The 22,606-nt window shown below is 39.9% G+C and overlaps 1 protein-coding gene across 11 annotated transcripts in view; it reads left to right on the top strand.

The window, feature by feature from the left end:
* The window catches only part of COL19A1 (collagen type XIX alpha 1 chain), a 372,523-nt gene that overhangs the window by 202,059 nt on the left and 147,858 nt on the right, over positions 1 to 22,606 (top strand). For all 11 annotated transcript variants that reach the window (XM_006127229.4, XM_014575574.3, XM_014575570.3 and 8 more), the window contains one exon: positions 21,583 to 21,636. In XM_006127229.4, the coding sequence (XP_006127291.2) occupies positions 21,583 to 21,636 (54 nt within the window). The remainder of the gene's footprint in view (positions 1 to 21,582; positions 21,637 to 22,606) is intronic.

Raw genomic sequence — 22,606 nt, forward strand, 5'->3', positions numbered from 1 at the left:
ATCTGTTTTGTGGGCATTGATCCTTTGGCGAAGTGTCTGAGACGTTTGTCCAATGTACATAGCAGACGGACACTGATACCATTATTGGACCTAACCAAGTGAATTATAAGATCAAGAACACATATTCCTGTGCATCCAGAAATATAATTTATGCTATCATGTGCCAAAAGTGTCTTTATGCCTTTAGTACTGCTGCACAGATAGCTTAAAACGAAAATAAGCAAACGTATTCACTCATTTTGGCTGCCTAACTTGAGACCCCAGAGTTTTGAGTTCTATTTTGTTTTTGTTTTGTTACTTTAATATTTGTACAGCATTTTATATGTTCAAAGCACAACTTCCAGTGACATCAGTTGCAGTTGAGAGTGCTCAACTTTTCTACAAAACACAAGCCAGGTTAGATATAGTGGTTGCCAGTAAAAGCAGGAGGAGATGTTGTGTTAATTGGACCCACAAACAGGCTATAGAACTTCCCAAAAATAATTCCTCTTGGAACTCATCTTCTAGAAAAACATCCAATCTTGATTTAAGAATAACCAGTGAGATCTCAAAACTCAGTTTACCTGAACTATTAACAAATAACTGATGATTTTCTCAATATGCATATCATTTATTTATGTGCTGACTTCTATAGCTGACTCTGCCACTCTGTGCTGAGCATTATTTATCAAGAAGGCACTGAGGTAATGTCCCAGAAAATGTATGAGAATTATTGTGAATTACATACAGTAGAGTGAGAAACAAAATTGAGTTTGGCACATTTGGATTAATAAACTTGTTAGTTGGTATTGGCTCCTTTCACCATGCTTCAGTTAGGAGCTCACATCTTCTGGAAAGATAATTATTTGACGTTTGACATTGTTCCTCTTTGCTCTATATTATAGAAACCACATTTCTCATTTATGTAGGTCTGTTCTGAGCAGAATTGTGGGGCCTTCTCTTTTCTCTGGGGTTTTTTTCTTAGTAAACTTTTATATAGCATGTCTGTATAAGGGTTCTTCCTTGATAGTTATATTTAGCAAGACTCACAGCTTCTCCTATGCTCTTTGTTACCCGGCATAAATTTGGAGTAATTGCATTAATTTAAATGGAGTTATTCTGGATTTACAAATGTGTAGATAAAAGCAGACGTTAGCTCTTGGGTTTCAGTCTTTGATTTCAGTCAGTACAACAGTGCTCAAGCATTTGGCACAACACTGATTTTCTAATGTCTTCATTTTCAGTTCAACAAATTACTTTTTCTACTGACTTCTTTAAGTATATTTTGTTCCCTCACTTCTTGTGAAAGTGAAGATCTGAGACACGGCTGTAGAGGAGAGCCCCTTTAAGCACGAGCCTCAGCTAACCTCAGGCAGCAGCTACATTAAGTGACTGCTATCCTGATGCCCTGCCCGGAGTGCTTCTGGGGGGCTTTAAATGCAAGTTAGGCTCTGAGTGTGGACGTGCTATTTTGATATAGCTCTGTGGTATTTTGATGGGGATTTGTAGTGTGGACATATTGTTTTGAAATAGTTATTTTGGGAGTTATTTCAAAATAAAGCTGTAGTGTAGACATGCCCTCCCAGAATAAGAGAAAGTTAGGAACCAAATTGTGACTTTGAGTATTACAGTTTTGTTCTTTTTTTGCTTTTGGGTACTCACAACTACATGCAAGTACTTACTCCAAGCTCATAGTGGCTCCATAATTTATCCCAAAGAAAAAGTGACACAGTCAGTGTGCACTCAACTCTTAATGATCCTGGGTTGTATCCACATTAGAATATTATTCATTAATCAGTTTGGCAGAGGAAACAGTAACTACATAGGGCACATTTTCAGAATTAAGCAGACAGATGACAGGCCACTTGTAGATTCAAATTGGTTTAATTAATGAACTTTGATCAAAACGAGCCTTTTCCTTTTTTTGCTGTTGAATTAGAGGGATCATATCTCTAGTTATGCTGAATTCTGGCAGTTAATGTGAATGTACTATATGGTTAATAAATAATACTTTTCAAGTGGGTAGTAGGATTTTTTCCCCTGGCTAAAAGGTAGATTACCATTAACGTTATTCATTATTTGCTCCTTAGTCATGATTTCAAATTCTGGCCTTGGAAATAAGTGTTTATCTGAAGTCAGTGGGAGGTGGCTATTCATATAGTAAATCATACTGCAATTTAGTACTTTATTTGTACCACAAGGAAGTTTTTGACCCTTATGTATGTTCTTGAAATATGCAAACTCCAAACATTTGTGAAGAAAAGGATAGCTGAGGGCTCAGTAGTAACTCAGTACAGGAAAAGTAAACTTATTAACTACCATTATTGTCATATTTTGTGTAACATTTTATGAAAATGTGCTAGACTATGCACAGAAATGCAACAGGGAAAGTCTGTTCAAATGAGATCATAAATACAAAAAAGGGTGGAAGGAATTATGAGAGTGACAAGTAATATGTGATTCTGCAAGAAAGCATGCACACACATCAGGGCTGTGTCTACACTGGGCCACTTATCCCGGAAAATCAGCCGCTTTTCCGGAATAAGCTGTGAGCTGTCTACACTGGCCCTTGAATTTCTGGAAAAGCAACGACACTCTACTGTACAAAATCAGCCGCTATTCCGGAAAAACTATTCTGCTCCCGCTTGGGCATAAGTCCTTATTCCGGAACACTGTTCCGGAAAAGGGCCAGTGTAGACAGCCCAGTAGTCTTTTCCGGAAAAAAGCCCCAATCGTGAAAATGGCGATCGGGGCTCTTTTCCGGAAAAGCGTGTCTACATTGGCCACAGACGCTTTTCCGGAAAAAGGGCTTTTCCGGAAAAGCAGCCTGCCAATGTAGACGCTCCTTTTCCGGAAATACTGAAAACGGAATTGTATTCCGTTTTAAGCAGTTCCCGAAATTCATGCCAGTGTAGACACAGCCTAATGGTTTAATTAAATTATGTGGCTGTTTTTGTGAATTTTTAAATTCCCTTTTCATTGAGGATATAGGAGAAATGAAAGGAGTTTGAAGGATAAGAGTGAAATATGGGTGATGCAGATTTGGGGTAAATGTTCTTTGCATAGGACAAAATGTAGGGGGGAAAAGGATTGCATCACTGAAGGATCAGAATGGTTTGATAGGACCAATTCTAGAAGATGCTGAACATTTGGTTTCCATGAATATCAGTAGGAGTTTCAAATGGTGAGCATCTTTCATCATTTGAATTGAGAAAGGCAAATACTGTGGGGCCAACTTTCAGTTGTTTTATGAACTTGAGGCACAGACCATACTTGCTGAATAGCTCCTTTTGTTGTGCAAATCATCTGACTCAGCCCAGGTTTGTAAAATTGAGTATAATATCTTTTTTTATTTGGTGTTGTTTATCTGGTCCCAAGTTCAACTTGCTGATCTTAATCAGTATTTCCTATAATTATTTTTTCCTAAAAGAAGAATGAATTCCTGCTAGAATTAAAGTTAAAGACCTATAAGCCCAGTCTCTCAATCCATTTTCTCCTTCATTTCATAGTCTCTTTCTTCCATTTATTAATTAATTTATCTCCCTACTTATATCATACATGTAATTTATCATTTTCTTTCGAGGATGCACATCTGCACCCTTTCGTTTCCCTTTCTCTCTCTCTCTCATTCTTCTCCCCAACACCACACAATATCCTATTCCTCACATATATTGTAAGATGGGAGATGAGATATCTCTCATTATTTATACATATATTTAATACCCTTTCAGATGATAAAATTAACTAAAAAGTCCTGTGATACCATGGTGATTGGATCCGTAGAAACATATTGTAAAGAGATTAAACCAAAGTTGAGAAAAGCCTGTGGGAAAATAAGCAATATTCAATACCAATTGCTACTTTTCTTTGTCATCACCATAACTGAAAAACAGGATTTCTTTTTGGAAATCTCTTTACTTACCCGTGACTTATCTCATTTAATTTATTTTGGTTTAGAAAACTGTTCAGCTAAAATTGCATACTAAACTCCAGGGAAGCACGTTATCATTGATATAATGCAAATGATGTCAGCATATCATCTTCTCCCAAACTGTTTTTATGTTTATTGCTATTGGCAATCTTCACATCTTTATATGTTGATTCACATTCTTAACTTCTGTCATTTCTTTTCTAGAATTGTATTAAATGTCTGAAAGATGCTAATTGAATGCAATTATAAAAACATTCAATTCAACATGCTAAGGGAGGTGTGTCTTTTAGAAAACAGAACTTTATCACTTAAAAAAAGTTATTGAGCTTTAGGCCATGTTTACACTGAGAGATTGAATTTATTAAAGTAGATTCTTAGTACCAGTTTTTGTAAAGACAAAGGTGCATGTCCTCACTCTTTGCATTAATTCGACGTAGTTTGAATTAACACAGAGATCGGCAACCTTTTCAAACAAAAGAGCCAAACTACATCAAAATTCAGAGCAAATGGTCTACAAAGAGCCACTATAAGTATGCCCATTGGCATGACTGAAAATACACAATTTATTAATCACCATTTCAATTATCAATAATATTATCAGCACAAATGAAGCGTTCTCACTGACTTTATTTAATGGCACTTCTGCTACTGCTGGGGGTGCAGTTTGTGGAAGTGGGGGTGCAGGATTCAGGATTGGGGTACTTGAGGGGCTCAGGGCAGAGGGCTGAGGATTGTGGGAGGTTCAGGAGGCAGGGCAGGGGAGGAAGCAGAGTAAGTGGGGGAGCCCTGAGGCCAGATTACCTTACCTGGCTGGGGCTGGGATGCTGCACTCGGGCAGCCACTACAGCCGGGCTGTTGCAGCAGTCACGGGGCCACCAGGGCCAGGCCGCGGGGTCTGCCGCAGGAGCACAGAGTCTGGAATCAGATCGTGGAAGTCTGATGAGGGCTGGAGCCAAGCCACCACAACCAGATGGAGGTATCTGCTGCCATTAGCCCTTCACACTATCCCAGATGAGAGCGAGCACACATCGGGTAAAGCATGCCCTCAGCTGGCCCTTTAAACCAGCAGAGTGTCCCAGCTGACTCTTGCCACAGTGCAGCCAGTTCTTACCAGGGTGCATTGCCTTACTTTCACCTCTGGTTAAAGGAGAAATAGACAAAAAAGACTCTCTGGACTTGAGGAATTACAATTTTTAAAATTTTTGAATTAAATTTTCATTTTAATTCAAAAAGTTGCATGTATTTGGGGAATGACTGAAGAGCTATAAGTTGCTGATCCCTGAATTACCACATCCCCAGTAGGGTGTCTGCCATCAACTTTGAGAGAACTGCACTGTGGATAGGTATTTCATAGAGCCTGCACCCCTTTGCATTCAGGGTTATCCTCCTAGGGCACACTGGGACTAAAACTGTGCAATGGGTGGCTCTGAGTACATGTCGTCAGCAGCCCATAATGCACTTGTTTCCTCCCTCCCCATGCAATGACAGATAGTCTATTTGTGCCCTTTTTTCTCTTGTTAGTTATCTGTGCGGATGCCATAGCAGCTGTAGTGGTCAATTGTGGAAGAACTTTGTACGTGTTAGTTTAGGGGTGGTGAGGCCTGCATTCTTTCCCCTCCCCTCCGCTTTCCCTTTCCCCTATATCTGATGAGCCAGAAGCAAGTTTTTGGGAACATATGCCACTTAAGATAAGCATTGTTGCCAGTATAGCAAGAACAAGTATGAGATAAGGGTAAAGGACAAGAACGCATAAACAATTCTGTTTACCCTAACATACTGATCACGTACTTCTCAATGGTGTTGTAGGAGCTGGTGGATCACAAAGGCCATTTCACTAATATCAATGTGAGATGATGGGAAATGTGCCTGGCACATCTTTAGGAACTCCTGCCTATTCTTCAAGTTACAATCGGAAACGTTGAAATGTCAATTGTGATACTTGGAGACACAGCCTACCATTTGCTCCTGTGGCTCATGAGCCATACACGGGCAGCCTGGAGTGCAGCAAGGAGCAGTTCAACTACAGGCTGACCAAGTGCATAATGGTGATAGAATGTGCTTTTGAGCATTTAAAGAGAAGGTTCTGCAATCTTCTAACTAAGCTAAACCTCAGCGAAAGCAATGTTCCCATTGTTGTGGCAGCCTGCTTTGTGCTTCCTAATATTTGTGAGAGCAAGGTGGATATATCTGCCCAGGTGGAATGCCAAGGCACAGTGTGTAGCCAGGGATTCTGAGCAGCCAAACACCAGGGCAATAAGGAGAGGACAGTGAGAGGCAGCATTAATCAAAGATGCTTTCAAAGACAGTTTTATGAATGTCCAGATCTGAGAGTCATGCATGTTGTTCTCAATGAAGTGCCCCTCTGTTCAGTGTGCTTTCCTATAACTTCCCACCCTCTCATTACAAACAATGAAGAGATGGTAGTTCAGAAATCATGTGTTTTTGTTAAGGGATCATTGAGCAATGACAGAAAAGGAGTCCAGCACAGGATCTTATGGGGGGCAGGGAGGAGGGAAGTCTGCTCACATTTGTGAGAAAGACAGCCTTTTGCTTCTTGACATTCCTGAGGGTTGAGTGTGAGGCTGTCCTTGGCTCCCCACCACCACTGTGTTCTAGGGCACCAGGGAGAGGAAACTATGGGACTCCTTGAGGAGGGAACGTTTGGTGCGCAAGTGAGGCTATCTGTCCAGAAAGGAGCCCTGGAATGCTGCCGAGCAGTCCATCACATTTTGTATGGACAACAGCACTCTCCTCTGATTCTTCACTTCCCGTTCCCTGTACACTCTCCTTTCCTTATTGTCAAGGCTGCTCCCTACTCTGGCACTTTGAGTGTAGAGGGTGAGGGCTTGCAAGAGATCTCAAAAATATCTTGGCTCTATAGGCTTTTAGGTCACAGATTCCCTGACCTTGGGAGATATACTGCCTCTACCCAAGTGGAAAACTTTTTTTCTTGAACCCAGGAAGAAATCACTTGGGAACTTCTTCCAGAGGGGTACCCCAAGCTCTTTTACTACAAGAGAGCTTGTGGGGCGGGAGGGGGAACAAACTGTTATCTCTTTCAGTTTTAGGCATGCATACACAGACCTCCTATTACCTTTCAGGACACATGAATCAGATCATAGTCTTAAAAGAGGTGATTTTGTTAACAAAACAAAAAATATTCTGGATTGCTAGGTGTTATAGAGCAATTTAGGAAAAACAAAATAAAGCACTGAGAATTGCTTCCCTAGGATTCAGCTTTAAAGTTGCAATGTATGGGCGGGGGTGGGGGAGAATGCACATAGACTCAGCACAGAGGAGTTTAACGAAACAACAAAACAAAGAAAATAATCTGACCACATCTAAATAAAAACATTCCTTATGTACTCACATATCCATACTTCCAAGGTCCAATACACTCAAGTTAGTGTGACTCAGCTAGAGGGTTGAGCAACAAAAAGGCTTTTAAAGAGACAGTGCAGCCAAACAAACTTGACTAGACGGGGGCACTTGTGAAAGCTGGTTGCTACCCCCTGACTTCCTTGTGAAAGCAGGAGTACAGAAATTGACTTTAACAGCCCTTTAAGTCAATGGAATGGGCTTGGTATTGTGGACTTATTGTTTAGAAGATCAACCTAATGAGGCTAAGTTTGACCAAAACTCCCAGTGTAGACCAGGCCTTAGTGAGGAAATTGTCATACTTTTATTACATTTTTGATAACTAATGATTTGAACATGATGAATTCAAATTTGAGTATTCAGAGGTTGCCATAGAGACTAAAACTTGAAGTAAAAAAGTAAAAATATGAAACATTACTAATCCCGAAGAAATTATGTTACTAATTGTGTAATGAAAAATGTCTCACAGAGCCATTTATTTTTGCTAACATGTAATTTAAGCATGTTTAATGTAGCTTTGTAAGAAAGCCTCTAGTGTGGACATATAGTAGACAATAATGCAAAGCAATAAACACAAAAGGGTGCATTTAGGGTATCAGGGAGAGGAAGCTATGGGACTCGGTGAGCATTTTTTGAATGTACAATTTTTTCATTTTTAAAATTTTATTCTAAAAACTCATAACATGCTTAATTGTGTTCCCCAAATTTAGCTTCCTTATCCCTTTTGAATACTTGTACACAATTTCAAAGATAATGACCTTGTAATAGGTTTCCTTGCTGAAAAAGCAGTATATTTACTTTCTTTGTCTTAGCATTTTTAATAGAGGGATATTTTCTAGAACAAATTACAACAATGAGTAATAAAAAAGTTCCTTGAACATTTTTTCAGCTCCTGCAGGCAGTTATTGCTTTCTGGTATGTATGTGTATATATATATATATTTTAAGTAGCCTACAATTTAGGGAGAGATTTCTCTTAGAAAAGAAATACCGGGTGACTTTCTCTACATTAAGATTTCCTAATGGGGTATCAGTTCAGATAATAATGAGGAAATACTGTTACTCAGGAGTCCCAGGGTGAGCTATGTATTTTATTCTGACCTGTGCTTTTTATAATAATTTTCCCATTCCTAACAGAGTTAAGTTCTACAGTTTTTATATATACATTTTTATTGTATATTTTATTGATGTCAGGTAGAAGCTGTGAGCTTCTAATTGGGGTTTGAAATCTTGAAGCCTCTGCTCATTGGTTGAACCTTAATCATGGGGAGGGGCTATCAGTCAGTCCAGGGCTTTATAAAGGAGTGAGTCAGCAGCCAGAGAGCTTGCGACCAGGCGCTGCTAACAGGGAGTTTGAAGAGGGAGTTGGGAAGGGGGTGAGAGACACTCACCATTCTTTACAATATTTTCATTACACTCCTCCCCATCAAAGAAGCATTTAATAACATCTGAGGAATCTCTCAGAAGGAACGCAGGTATGGATGGTGATAGTTCTGCTGTTGTTACCTGCACAGCATGTGCCATGTTTGTCTCTCCCAGAAGAAAGAAGGGATTTCATCTGCACTAAGTACAAGATGGTCGCTTTTTTGGAAGGAAAAATTAGAGGACTCGAGGCCCAACTATCGACCCTACGTTCCATCAGAGAGTATGAAGACTTCCTCAATAGAAGGCAGCGTTTAATCCTGCAGGCACAGCAGGCTGAAGAGCTGTGCAGGACAAGGAAGAGAACTGGCAGCATGTAACCTCTAGAAGAATAAGAAGGCCAACTCAGATATCTCCCATTCCTGTGGAGGTAAGTAACTATTTTCAGGCTCTCTCCACAGGCACTGCAGTGGAGAACACTTTGGCAGGGACCTCTCAGGGAAGAAATCAGAAGGGAACACCATCTACCAGAAAGCATAATGCATAGTCCTACGGATGAGGGTTCTAGGACCACCACCCCAAAAGAAGAAGACGGGTGGTGGTGGTTGGGGACTCCTTCCTAAGAGGGACTGGGTCATCCATCTGCCGTCCAGACTTGAAATCTCGAGAAGTGTGCTGCTTATCAGGAACGCGCATTCAGGATGTGACCAAAAGTGATTAAACCTTTGGATCGCTACCCCTTCCTGCTTCTCCATGTAGGAACTAACGATACAGCCAAGAATGACTTTGAGCAGGTCACAGCAGATTGTGTAGCTCTGGGAAGAAGGATCAAGGAATTTGAAGCGCAAGTGGTGTTCTCATCCATCCTCCCTGTTGAAGGAAAAGGTCCAAGTTGGGATCGTCAAATTGAGGAAGTAAATGCATCGTTGCACCAGAGAGAGGGATTTGGTTTCTATGACCATGGGACTCTGTTCTGGGCATGGGGATTGTTAGAAAGAGATGGAATCCACCTAACCAAGAGAGGAAGGAACATCTTCATGGGCAGGCTTGCAAACCTAGTGAGGAGGGCTTTAAACCAGATTAATTGGGGGATGGTGACCAAAGCCCTGAGGTAAGTGAGGAAGTCTGATACCAGGAAGAAACACAAGGAGGAACGAGCAACAAGGAAGGACCCCTGATTCTGATGGAGAAGGTAGGGCAATCACCTGGTTATCTAAAGTGTTTGTACACCAATGCGAGAAGCCTGGGAAACAAACAGGAAGAATTAGAAGCTCTGGTCCAGTCCAGTAACTATGATTTGATTGGAATAATGGAGACTTGGTGGGATGACTCGCATGACTGGAGCACTGTCATGGAAGGGTATAAACTGTTCAGGAAGAGCAGGAGGGGGTGAAAAGGAGGAGGAGTTGCATTTTATGTAAGAGAGCAGTATGATTGCTCGGAACTCCAGTATTTAGAGAGAGAAAAGCCTGTTGAGAGTCAATGGGTTAAGTTTAGAGGTGGAAGCAACAGGGGTGATGTTGTGGTTGGTGTCTGCTATAGACCACCGGATCAGGTGGATGAGTTAGACAAGGCTTTCTTCAGACAACTGAGAGAAGCTTCCAGATCGCAGGCCCTGGTTCTCATGGGGGACTTCAATCACCCTGACATCTGTTGGGAGTCGAAAGGTATGTCTACACTGCATTCCTCTTTTGAGAGAGGACTGCAAATGCAGATGATCGAAATTGCAAATGAAGTGCGGATTTGAATTTCCCACTGTCTTTCAAAATTACCCTTAAACCTCATTTTATAAGGAGTAAGGGTAATTTCGAAAAAAAGGTTTTCTTTCAAAATAACTGCATCTAGACAGCATTTCTTTTTTCAAAATAGGGTATTTCGAAATAGCGCCTGGACCCAATTTTGCAAATGAAGCTCAGGAAATTCAAGTCCCAATACAGCAGTACACAGACAATCCAGGAAGTTTTTGGAGAATGTTGGGGATAACTTCTTGGTACAAGTGCTGAGGGAACTGACCAGGGGCCATGTGCAGCTTCACCTGCTGCTCACAAACAGGGAGAAACTAGTAGGGGAAGTAGAGGTGGGTGACTGCCTTGGAATCAGTGATCGTGAGATGGTAGATTTCAAAATCTTGACCAAAGGAAGAAAGGAGAGTAGCAAGATACACACCCTGGACTTCAGAAAAGCAGACTTCAGCTCCCTCAGAGAACTGATGAACAGGATTCCCTGGGATGCTTGAATGAAGGGGAAAGGAATCTAGGAGAGCTGGCAGTATTTTAAAGAAGCCTTATTAAAGACACAGGAAGAAACCATCCCGATGCGCAGCAAGAGAAGCAAATATGGTAGGTGACCAGATTGGCTTACCGGGGACATCCTGGGTGAGCTTAAACACAAAAAGGAAGCTTACAAGGAGTGAAAACTTGGACAGGTGACTAGGGAGGAGTATAAATATATTGCTCAAGAATGCAGGGGAATTATCAGGAAGATGAAAGCACAGTTGGAATTGTAGTTAGCAAAGGATGTAAAGGATAACAAGAAAGGTTTCTACAGGCATGTTAGTAATAAGAGAGTGATCAGAGAGGGTGTGGAGCCCCTACTGGATGAGAGAGGTAACTAGTGACAGACGATATGGGAAAAACTAAAGTACAAACTGAAATGGATCTCTTGAGTCACCAAGTTGAGTCCCTTACTATTGCAGAAACCTACATTTAAAATTCCTTGAATAAACTTCTCAAGCTATATCTTAAAACTAAATAGGTTTCTTGCTCCTACTCCTCTTGTTGGAAAGCTGTTCCAGAGCCTTACACCTCTCATTATTAGAAACTTAATTTCTAGCTGAAATTTCCTCAGAGCCAAGTTGTACTCATTTTTTCTCATGTCAGCTTTTTCCTTTACTTTAAATAGCTGTTCTTCATTCATGATGTTGACCTCCTCTCATCCCATGTACTTATAGAGAGCAATCATATTCGTCTGAATCTTGGTATTGCTGATTGTTGCGTTCATCTCCCCATTGAATTGGTTTGGGCTTTTAGCCAAAGTTGTTCTCTTGGTCATGGAATTTCAGTATTCTGGCCATATAATAAACTGTTCTTAAAGGATTATCAGGCTATGGCTAGACTGCAAAGAAAAGTTGGAAAAATATATGCAAATTGCAAATCACAATTTGTGCATCTTTTTCCGCTTTTTTTTTAGAAGAAGCTTTTCCAAAATTTGGTCCATCTTCATGGGGTGAAATTTTGGAAAAACCTCCTCTTTCATAACATTCCTTTTTCCTTGTACAATGAGGAATACAAGGATGCCAAAAGAATGCATCCACTTTATTGGAAACTAATACCTCCGGTACCCCGGAAAAGCTCTGCAGTGTAAACATAGCCTCAATTTTTATTTACATTGTTCTTCCCAGACAGTTTTGCTCATAATTTCCCTTAGTTTTGGGAAATGTGCTTACTTGAAACACTAACTACATGTGTATATCTGACATAATTTATTTTCTCATCTGGTGAATAAATGTCATATTTAACCAATTGTAATATCAGTTTTACACAGCAAGGGATGTAATAACTGTCATGGGTTAGCTTCTGGCACAATACAAAATCAGTGCTAATTGTGCAGCAGTTAGAAAAGCTAGGAGTCATTAGGAAAGGGATAGATAATATTATAGAAAATATGATAATGTCACAATATAAATCTGTGGTGTTCCCACCTTTTGAGTACTACATGGAATTCTGCATGTCCTATCTAAAAAACTGTGAATTCAAATTGGAAAAGGTACAAAGAAGAGCAATGATTAGTGGCATGAAATAGCTTCAATTAGTGGGATGGAATTGCTTCCATTCAAAGAGATATTAAAAAGACTGGTAATGTGCATTTTAGAAAAGAGATGACTAAGGGGGATATGATGGAGATCTGAAAACATTAATGGTATGGAGTACATGAATAGGGAAATGTTATTAACCTCTTCAATTAACCTATGAACAAGGGGTCACCCAATGATATTAATAAGCATCATGTTTAACACAAACCAAAGAACGTACTAATTCACAAAACATAGTCAATATGTGAAACGCATTGCCATGCAATGGGAAGGCAAAAGGTATAATTGGGTTCATAGATAACAAGTTCATAGAGAGTAGTCCATCAATGGGTATTAGGCAAGATGGTCAGGGATGCAATCACATGCTTTGGGTGTCCTTAAACCCCCAATTGCTGGAAGCATAAGGCACTAGCCAATGTCAAAGAAAGGCTACTGAGCTAGATGGACCACAGTATGGCCATACTGGTCTGGCCGTTCTTATCCTTTTATATGCTGAATTTGTCCTTCTGAGCAATTTCTTTCTAAAAATGGTTTAGTCATAGAGATTTTTTTTCTGAGGAGTCTTACAGGCCAGCCAGTTGACATATTGCTCATTAATCATACATATTAGTTAGAGTAGTTGAGGCTTTAAAACCCAACAGCCTACTCTCCAGAGGGACTAGTTCTTGTTTTCAAAATGTGATGACATATGCTTCAGACATTGCTAATTAGACCTTTCTCTTGAAAATTCATTCTGACATGTTTTAAGAACATTTTCCCCCTCATACTTTAGCATGGGATCATTACATTATTAATTCCCTTTCATAATCCTTATAGGATTTCCTGCATAATGCTACTTGTTTATATCTTAAAATATTTAATAATCGTGTAATATATTCTAGGCACCAGTGTTACTTGTATGTATTCTGAAGAATTCTGTTCTTAAAGTTGAATAGATTACATTATTTTATGATGCAGTAGAGAACTAAAGTACAAATTAATGTTCTTTTAGTATATATTAGCATTGTAGTAGTGCCTAGAGGCCCCAGTCAAAATTTGAGCCCAGTCTTGCTGAGCACTATACAAATGAATGGAAAAACATGCACAGTCTCTGCTCTGAAGAGTTTATATTGTGATTTAAGATAAACCTCTTCAGTTTTGACAAGCTAGAGAAATGAGCTCAAGAATAAGAGTAATAAGTTCCCAGGGGTACATATTCTAGCTGTGCACACAAGTTGAGAATTCTGAAGCATATATATTTTTGGTTGTTTTTTTTTATGGCTTTTTTTTTTTTTTTTTTTGCCTGTGACCTATCAATCGCTATATGATTGGTTGATCTGTTGGTGACAAAGAGTCTTCAGTGGTAGAAGAAGTGAAATACAAATTATTTCAGGGAAGGTGTTTCATGAGTAAAGGGAGGTAGGGTATGTCTATACTTGCACCCTAGTTCGAGCTAGGTTTGCAAATGTAGGCAACCGAAATTGCGATCACCCCCTACCGGTTGGGGGGGGGGGTGTCTGCGGACCCCTCTGCCTCGTGACCGGGTCTGTAGTTCCAGCCCTTAGTCTAGTTTTCTGCTTTTTGGGTGAGATCACCCCCCTTTCTACGTGACAGCCGGGGGGGGGGGAGATCAGTGAACTCTGGTTCGTGTCCGGCCTTCGTAACCGGTTAAGGGTAATCGGGGTTCCACCGGGGAGGGGGGGTATTTGGGAATGTGGGAGGGGGACCCGGTCCCGCCCCCTCTCCGGGTCCCAGCCCAGGTCCCTAAGTGCAGAGGCTCGCATTAGCCCCTGCACGGCAGACTGGGGACGTGTTCCTCCCACAATTTATCTGCCCACGGGAGGCAGAAGGCTTCCGCCCTGGGCTGCTTCCTCCCTTCCTCCAGCCCCCTGAGATGTTCTGCCGCCTAGCCTGTCTTACCGTGCTTCTATAGGTCGGGTCCGGGGTTGGTCCACAGGGAACCCAGGGGTCAGCCAGCTCCCGCTTTTCTTGTCCCGGCCGGGCCGTCCTCTTCGTGGCCGCCGTAGTTCGTCCTGGTCGTCGCCTGATCCGGGCCTGGCTGCTCGCCAGCTGTGGGGGCTGTCCTGGGACCCCCGGGAGCGGGGGTGGGCCACCGGCCGGACTCGGGTGCGTCCCCGGTCCGTCCTGGGAACCGGGCCGCCTCCTCCTCCCTGGTGGAAGGCCTCCCCCTTCCTCCGAGCCAGCGGGCCGTTTTAAAATGGCCCGCCGGACCTAACGAAGGCCGGAGGCCCCATCCCTCTGGTGAAGCAGCTGGTGCGCCGGCGGTGTCCCGGCAGATGCTTGCTGCCATGGCCCCTCCCCCTGCTCCCTCAGAGAGGGGGCCACCCTCCTCCCTCTGGCACAGGCGCGGCGGCGGGCTCCAGCTGCGCCGCTCACCGTGGCTGCATCTGCAGCGCTGGGGCGTCTTGCCCGCAGGCCCGCGGGTCTCCCAGCCGGCTTGGCTCTTTGGAGTGCAGGCCGTCAGCAGCCTATCACACTAGGTAGTAAAAGAAATGAACAAATACAAGCTAAACATAATGGGAATTAGCAAAACAAGATAGTTACAGTCAGGTAAGGTACAAGTTTCATCAGGGGAAATAGTGCTCTGCTCTGGCCATGAAGAGGAAAATGCACCACATACAGAGGGGGTTTCACTTTTGCTGTCACCAGACACACATAAAGCTCTTAGGGTATGGCTACACTAGCCACCCTAGTTCGAACTAGGGTAGCTAATGTAGTCATTCAAACTTGCAAATGAAGCCCAAGATTTAAATATCCCAGGCTTCATTTGCATGTTCCTAGGCGCCGCCATTTTTAAATGCTCGGTAGCTCGAACTACCTGCCTGCGGCTACACGCGGCACGAGCTAGGTAGTTCGAATTAACACTCGAACCTGCAATGAGGAGTAATGGTTGTTCGAATTAAGAGTGTTAATTTGAACTACCTAGCCCGTGCCGTGTGTAGCCGCAGGCAGGTAGTTCGAGTTACCAGGCATTTAAAAATGGCGGTGCCCAGGAACATGCAAACGAAGCCCGGGATATTTAAATCCCGGGCTTCATTTGCAAGTTCAAATGACTACATTAGCCACCCTCGTTCGAACTAGGATGGCTGGTGTAGCCATACCCTTATAGCATGGGAATCTGCAGGGCCAAGAAGTATCCTTGCAACATTTAGGACCATAAACAGGAAAATTAGTATGCACATCATTCAGTGTTATGCACTGACAAATGATAAAGAGGAATCAATAAAAGAAGAATTTTATAACAGACTACAGAATGTGCTTGATAAGACAAAACCAAGAGATGTCATCATAGTCATAGGCAATTTTAATGCCAAAGTAGGAGATGACAACACAGGATATGAAGAGACCATGGGGAAGCATGGGCTAGGTGTTATGAATGAAAATGGAGAAATGTTTGCTAACTTTTGTGCAGTTAACTAACCTATCATAGGAGAAAGTGTTTTTCCACATAAGAACATCTATTAAGCAACATGGATATCCCCCAATCATCAAACACAGAATTAGCTCGACCACTTCTGCATTAATTGACAATTTAGATAATCCTTACAGGATGTTAAAGTATACAGAAGAGTTGATGTGGCCTCAGATCACCATCTACTGCTGGCCAAATTGAAGCTAAAATTATGAAAGAACAGGACAATACAAAACTATAGACCATGTTATAATGTAGGATTTTTAAAAGACCAGGTAAAGAAAGAAATGTTCTGTATCATGCTTAGCAATAAATATCAAGTACTGGAACATCTAGATAAAAAGTTAACCATTGATAGCCAGTGTCAACAAATAAAAGATGCCTGGACTAGTATATATGAAGAAGTCTTAGGCAAAAAGCAGCGTCAGCACAGAGAGTGGATATCAGGGGGAACGAAGAGAGGAGAGAGAAGAAAGTATTCTTATATAATATTAAAACCAGAGCTGCCAAAATTATAGCCCAAGAGAACTATGCAAATGCAAACTAAAGGGTTAAGAAGAGCATTAGAGCAGATAAGAAAAATTATACTGACAACTTGGCAAAAGAAGCCAAGTTGAGGAAGCAGCAGTTATAGGAAATATGAAAGATCTGTATGATTCAACCAAGGAACTCTCCAGAAAATATTTACAAAATAACTGACCCATCAAGGATAAAATGGGGAGAAAGATTACAAACATAGAAAACCAGATGGAAAGATGGGTAGAACATATTAGTAAACTTATAAACAGACCAGTTCCAGAAGATCCCCCAGAAATCCAGCCAGTTGAAGAAGAACTCTTGGTCAATTGTAGCAAGCCAAGTAAAGAAGAGATAAAGGAAGCAATTCAATTTCTAAGAACTGGGGAAGCTACGGGTCCTGATGGAATACCAGCAGAAGCTATAAAGGTGGACATAGATAAATCAACAGAAATATTCCATAGCTTTATTGGTAACATTTGGGAAAAGGAAGAATTACCGAGAGACTGGAGAGAAGGATATTTAGTAAAATTGCCAAAGAAAGGTGACTTACAAGAATGTATGAATTATAGAGGAAACATGCTTTTGTCAGTGCCAGGCAAAGTATTAAACAAGGTAATTCTAGAAGGACTCAAGAAAACTATAGATTCCAAGCTAAGAGATGAATAAACAGGCTTTTGTCAAAATAGATCTTGTATAGATCAGATAGCCACATTGTGCATAATTATTGAACAATGTTTACAATTAAATGTTTCTTTGTATATCAACTTTGTGGACTATGAAAAAGGGTTTGACAGCTTGGATAGGGAAATGTTTTGGAAATTATTACAGCAGTATGGGATCCCTCAGAAGCTCATAAATCTCATAAAAAAGACCTATGAAGATATGGGTCTTGCATGAGGGTCAACTTACAGAAACCTTCAGAATAAAGTCTGATGTTCTGAAAGGTTGTCTGCTGTCTCCCTTCCTCTTTCTTTTGGCTGTTGATTGGATCATGAGAGAAACAACAGCTAATGAGAGGAATGGAATTCAGTGGACCCTGTTTAAACAGTTAGACCTTGATTTTGCAGATGACCTAGCTCTTCTGTCACATCATCAACTTCAAATGCAAAATGAAACAGTAAAGCTGGAGAAGATTTCACAGCAGATGGGACTGAAGATCCACAAGGAGAAGACCAAGATCATGAAAGTGAATGCAGCAAATAACAGTAGCCCAATTGTCTTGAGAGGAATGACACTGGAGAAAGTTGATACCTTCACCTATTTAGGTAGTATTGTAAATAAATTGGGAAATACTGACGAAGTTATTAAGACCAGAATACAGAAGGCAAGAGGTTCTTTTATTATTTTGAAGAACATATGGAATTCAAGAGAGATCAAGCTACAGACCAAAATAAGGATCTTCAGCTCAAATGTAAAATCAGTACTTCTATATGGCTCAGAATCATTGCAAACAACAAGGACAAACATCAAAAGGTTGCAAACTTTTATTAATAAATGTTTGCGTAAGATCATTGGTCTGAAGTGGTCTGACAAGGTTACGAACATTAGTTTATGGGAAAGAGCAGGGCAATGCCCAGTAGAGCAAGAGATGTTGAGAAGATGGCGATGGATTGGCCATACGCTGATGAAGTCACCGACTAGCATTACCAGACAATCCCCATCCTGGAACCCACAGAAAAAAAGGGGAAGAGGAAAGCCAAAGAATAGTTTGAGAAGAGACCTGGATGTGAATGTGAGGAAAACGGGCAAAAGCTGGAGAGAATTAGAAAAGGTGGCACAAGACAGAGAGGTTTGGAAAGAAATTGTTGATGGCCTGTGCTCCCATAGGAACTAAGGGCAAAGCAGCAGCAGAAGAATAAAGTATTTTTTTAATTTATCATTTGAGCAGTTCCATAATCCAGATATTTACACGCTCATGAGCCCAACAACTTGGTGAAAATGTGAATTTCACTCTAAATGTAACATTTCCTAGATAATGATGGGTATATGGAGTGCTGTGCTAAGTAAATGTCTAAGACCTAAACTTTTTATTATGAGCCTCCAGTTTGATTTAAAATTGTCCCATTTTTTAAGGTATATGTTCACTTTTATTAATTTTGTAAAGAAAACTCATTTTTTAAAATCGGTTATAAAAGGAAATAGAAGAATACCTGGAAACAACCACTTAACACACATAAACCTTGCATTCCTGGAATATTTCACCTCATATTATTTTAACCTCCTTTTGGCCCTATAACCTTGAGTGTAACACAGTTTTTCTTGTAGCCATATGGATTGTATACACATGACATAAACCATTGTCTGCTACATTAATTGTAGAATATAGAGTAGGAGAAAGTATACTGTGTATTTCAGTAAATAATGAATGGCAAAGCAAAAACAGAACCAAAAAAGCTATTTGTCTTCCTGATTTTTTTTTCATATAATTGATTTTAAAAGGCTTATCACCCTGTCTCATTTTAATTTTGCAATATCCATCATGAATTATATTTCGTGTCATGTTAAAAAAAAGACAAATTTAGCTCCCAGAATATTCTGTTTTTGCTATGTAATTAACACTCCATTCATGGTTGTGTATGCCAGTCAAAATCCTGTCTTCATTCCTTTAACACTTCCTTGATACTCAATGCACCCTAAAAATACTACAAAACAGGGCTATTTTATATTTAATCCATCATATTTCTGTCTAAATTCTTTGGCGACACATCTGACTACTTACTTTGGGTATGTCTACACATCAAAGTTAATTCGAAATAACAGCCCGGGGTGGGGATCCCTTTAAGCGCAAGCCTCAGATAGCCTCAGGCAGCAGCCACACAAATAAACTCCTGACCTGATGTCCTGCTGGACCTGGTTCCTGCCAGCCTTCAATGCAATTCAGTGTCTACTCGGTGTGGATGCGCTATTTCGAAATAGCAAAACACTATTTCGAAATGCACTTTGTGTTATTTCAAAATAAGCTATTTCGAATTAACTATTTTGAAATAAGATATTTTGAAATAACTCTGTAGTGTAGACATACCCTATCTCACATTAGACTATATTTATAGTTGTAAAGGATATAATCCCAAACAAAACCATGGCTCTCTACAACGCTAAACCGTCAGAAAGTATGGAACCAGGTTTGAACCTAGTCCCTAACATCAATCTGTAAAGGGTTCAAAGAAAGCTTCTAGGTCTAAACACTTTTGAAATTTTAAAAAAGTTGAAGGTCTGAAAACAAATCCAAATGATGCTGTCATGAATTTAAATAATCGATTCAATTCTGTGATAATCTAGCAATGGCAATTTGTGACAATCATTTGGTATCTATAAGAATTTTCATTTTGAAAATTTTTGGACATAGTTTTTGGAACATCGTTTCTATGTTGTTCCTGTAAAAAACACATTTATATTTACACACAAACAATGGAATGCACAAATAAAATATTTTCTGGCTAAATCAGGTTCTTGCAAATAAATCAGATGTATTTGTAAATTGTCAACTTGTACCTTTCTGAGTGTATGGTTACCCGCTATCCAGCAGTAGAAGTGGGCTTTTGGCCACAAATATGTATTTATTTTGCCATAGTGACTTGACAGTAGTTGTCAGTAGTTTTTGTGCCTAAAAATGCTATACATTAAATTTTACAATCAAGATTCAAGCTTGTAAATTTTCATTTTTTGGCCTGTTGGTCAAAAACAGAATTACTGCATTTGTTTACTCAGGGCTTGCCCTATGTCTATTCAAATCAGAGGAAATATGCCTGTTCACTTGGATCAGGCTTTAAGTAGGTATTTGCATGATTGGCATTTACAAATACAAATGCATATTTTATACAGAGGTAGTAACTGCATAAATAGGAAATATTTTTGAAAATCAAATGCTCTCACTCCTTGCCCTCCAGAAATCAACATAGCCGTTATAAGACATAGGGACACACTTCCTTTAAAAAAAAGTCTAACTGGCTGGTCAAGTTCTTCCTCAATATCTCCTATGTGTAGCTATTGATGTTGAGTCATCGTTTGGCTAAATTATTGCAGGTGTATTTACAGAATGTAAGAAAAGACAATGGTGCCCTCAGTTTTTGAACTCCTGTGAATTAAATAATCTTAAGTCTTTATATGCCTTTGTAACCTTGCTGAAGTCACTAAAGGGTGAATGTATATCAGAAAACAGCAGATGGGTCTTTGTGTTTTGATTAACAAGTAAGCAATAATTAGAACATATCATAGACGAATTGAGTTTTATATGAAATAATAGGAATAATATTGAGCTTAGCTAGTATCTATATCAAAAAGAAAGAAATCATGGTTAAGTTTCAGTATTATGGATAAATGTTATTGAAATTCAATGACAACATTCTTAGCTTGTTAGTAACATAGGACTATGAGGGGAAAAACAAGGAATGAAACCTCAAAATATTGCTAATTAATTTTTTCCAGTCTGACTTAAATCAACAAAGGTTTTCCTCTCAATCAGCGATAAAGAAACCTTTGATTATAAGCTGTGTAATTGGGTGTTAGCCTGATAATTGAAGACTATAAATTATGAAATGGTACCAGGAAATGTATAACTGCTGAAGGATTTTAATCTATTCTCTTCCAGTCTTGGATTCCTGTATAACTGCTTAGCTTGTAACCTCTTGAAATCGAGGTTTTGCTGTTTGTAAATCTGAGTAGGTGACAAATGACTTAAGTATTGGAGATCAATAAGACACACATATTTCAGTTCAGTAGTGACACAGTTGAAAACCAGGTTTGAGAAATAGGGTGCTGGGCATATGTTAAATGGTTTACATTCAACCTGTACAATTATTATATGGTTTATAGTGACAGCTGTGTTATAGTTTTACATCACAGACCATCGAATGATCAAATACAATGTAATTTATTTGGACATTGTCAGCATGCTCGGTTTTTTATATGTTACTGCCCTATCAGTATGCTTTCACTCTTGAAACCTACTGGGGAAAATGTGACTGTAAAAATTACAATGTTTGCCAGAGTTGTTAAGAACTTTTCTAAGGTAATAAGTTCTTATCAATGCTGCAGTAAGTGATGCAAAGTGTTTCTGCTTTGGATAGCTTTTGTTTTTTTCTTAATAAATAATACAAACAATCTTGATTTTACACAGATTGTTTTATTCCAAATCAATCCTCAGATGTAATATTCATGAATGTCTGGTTTTTGTTTTTGTTTTTGTTTCCAGGGAAGGCGAGGTAAACCAGGACTCCCCGGTAAACCAGGATCACCAGGACCTCCGGTGAGTAACCAGCATGGTTACTGAAATGAGAATTTCCCACTTTCAAGAATTGCTGTACACTTTTTTGTAGCAGCTTACCTGAGGATAACTTTAAATGAACACAATGTATCTTTGTTCTCTCTGCAATAGGAGACAGTTACAATTCCCAACCTTTTGATAGAACAAGGGTAAAGAATTGGATCCCAAATAAGAGAGGCTACAAAGCTCAGTATAATAGGGAAAATGCAAGCTCCCACAGTGCTGTATAACAATTCAGCAAGGGGCAGACTATATATGCTAATTGTGGATATTGTGCATTCATTCAGTTTACCAAATGTGTGATGCTGTATTTAAGATCAGATAATTTCTGTCTCAGGGGGGTAATTTGAAAGACGAAGGACTGTGTGATGAGCTTGCCAACTGAATGGTGTAGAGGATTATACCCAATAGTGAAATGAGCACTCAACTGTAGATCAAATGAGTTTACTGAAGAATTAAAAAGATTAAGAAATGCAAAACTATATGAAAGGATTAATAACATGTAGCACTAAGTGTTTTAGCTGAGATCTAAGAGTTTTGGTTTTATTAGAGGTACATGATTTAGAGTTTGAGCTCATGTATGAGTTTGGCTTGCTTCAGGTCTTCTCTGAGCAGTAACAAATGTGATCTTTGAGAGAAAAAGACTTGATGAGAATTGTGACATTATATCCCATTTGCCATATTGTAAAAATGCTGGTTGATCATTAGTAATATTCCCTATTTCAAACCATATTTTTAACAGTTTTCAGCTTTCCCTGGAATAGGTGATATCCAGCACTCCCTCTTTCAGAAACGCTCTTTCTACACATGATGTTGCTGGATACAGTGAAGAGCAGCTGTGAAGGATAGGTAAACTAGAATAGATGGCCCTGTACTTATCTAAGAAGATACAAAAGTTTGCACATTCTATCACTGCCAATTTCTTTAATTTTTTCTAACGTATTTTCAGAAA

Source organism: Pelodiscus sinensis, chromosome 3 (assembly GCF_049634645.1).
Source record: "Pelodiscus sinensis isolate JC-2024 chromosome 3, ASM4963464v1, whole genome shotgun sequence".
In the NCBI taxonomy this organism is placed as follows: domain Eukaryota; kingdom Metazoa; phylum Chordata; order Testudines; family Trionychidae; genus Pelodiscus; species Pelodiscus sinensis.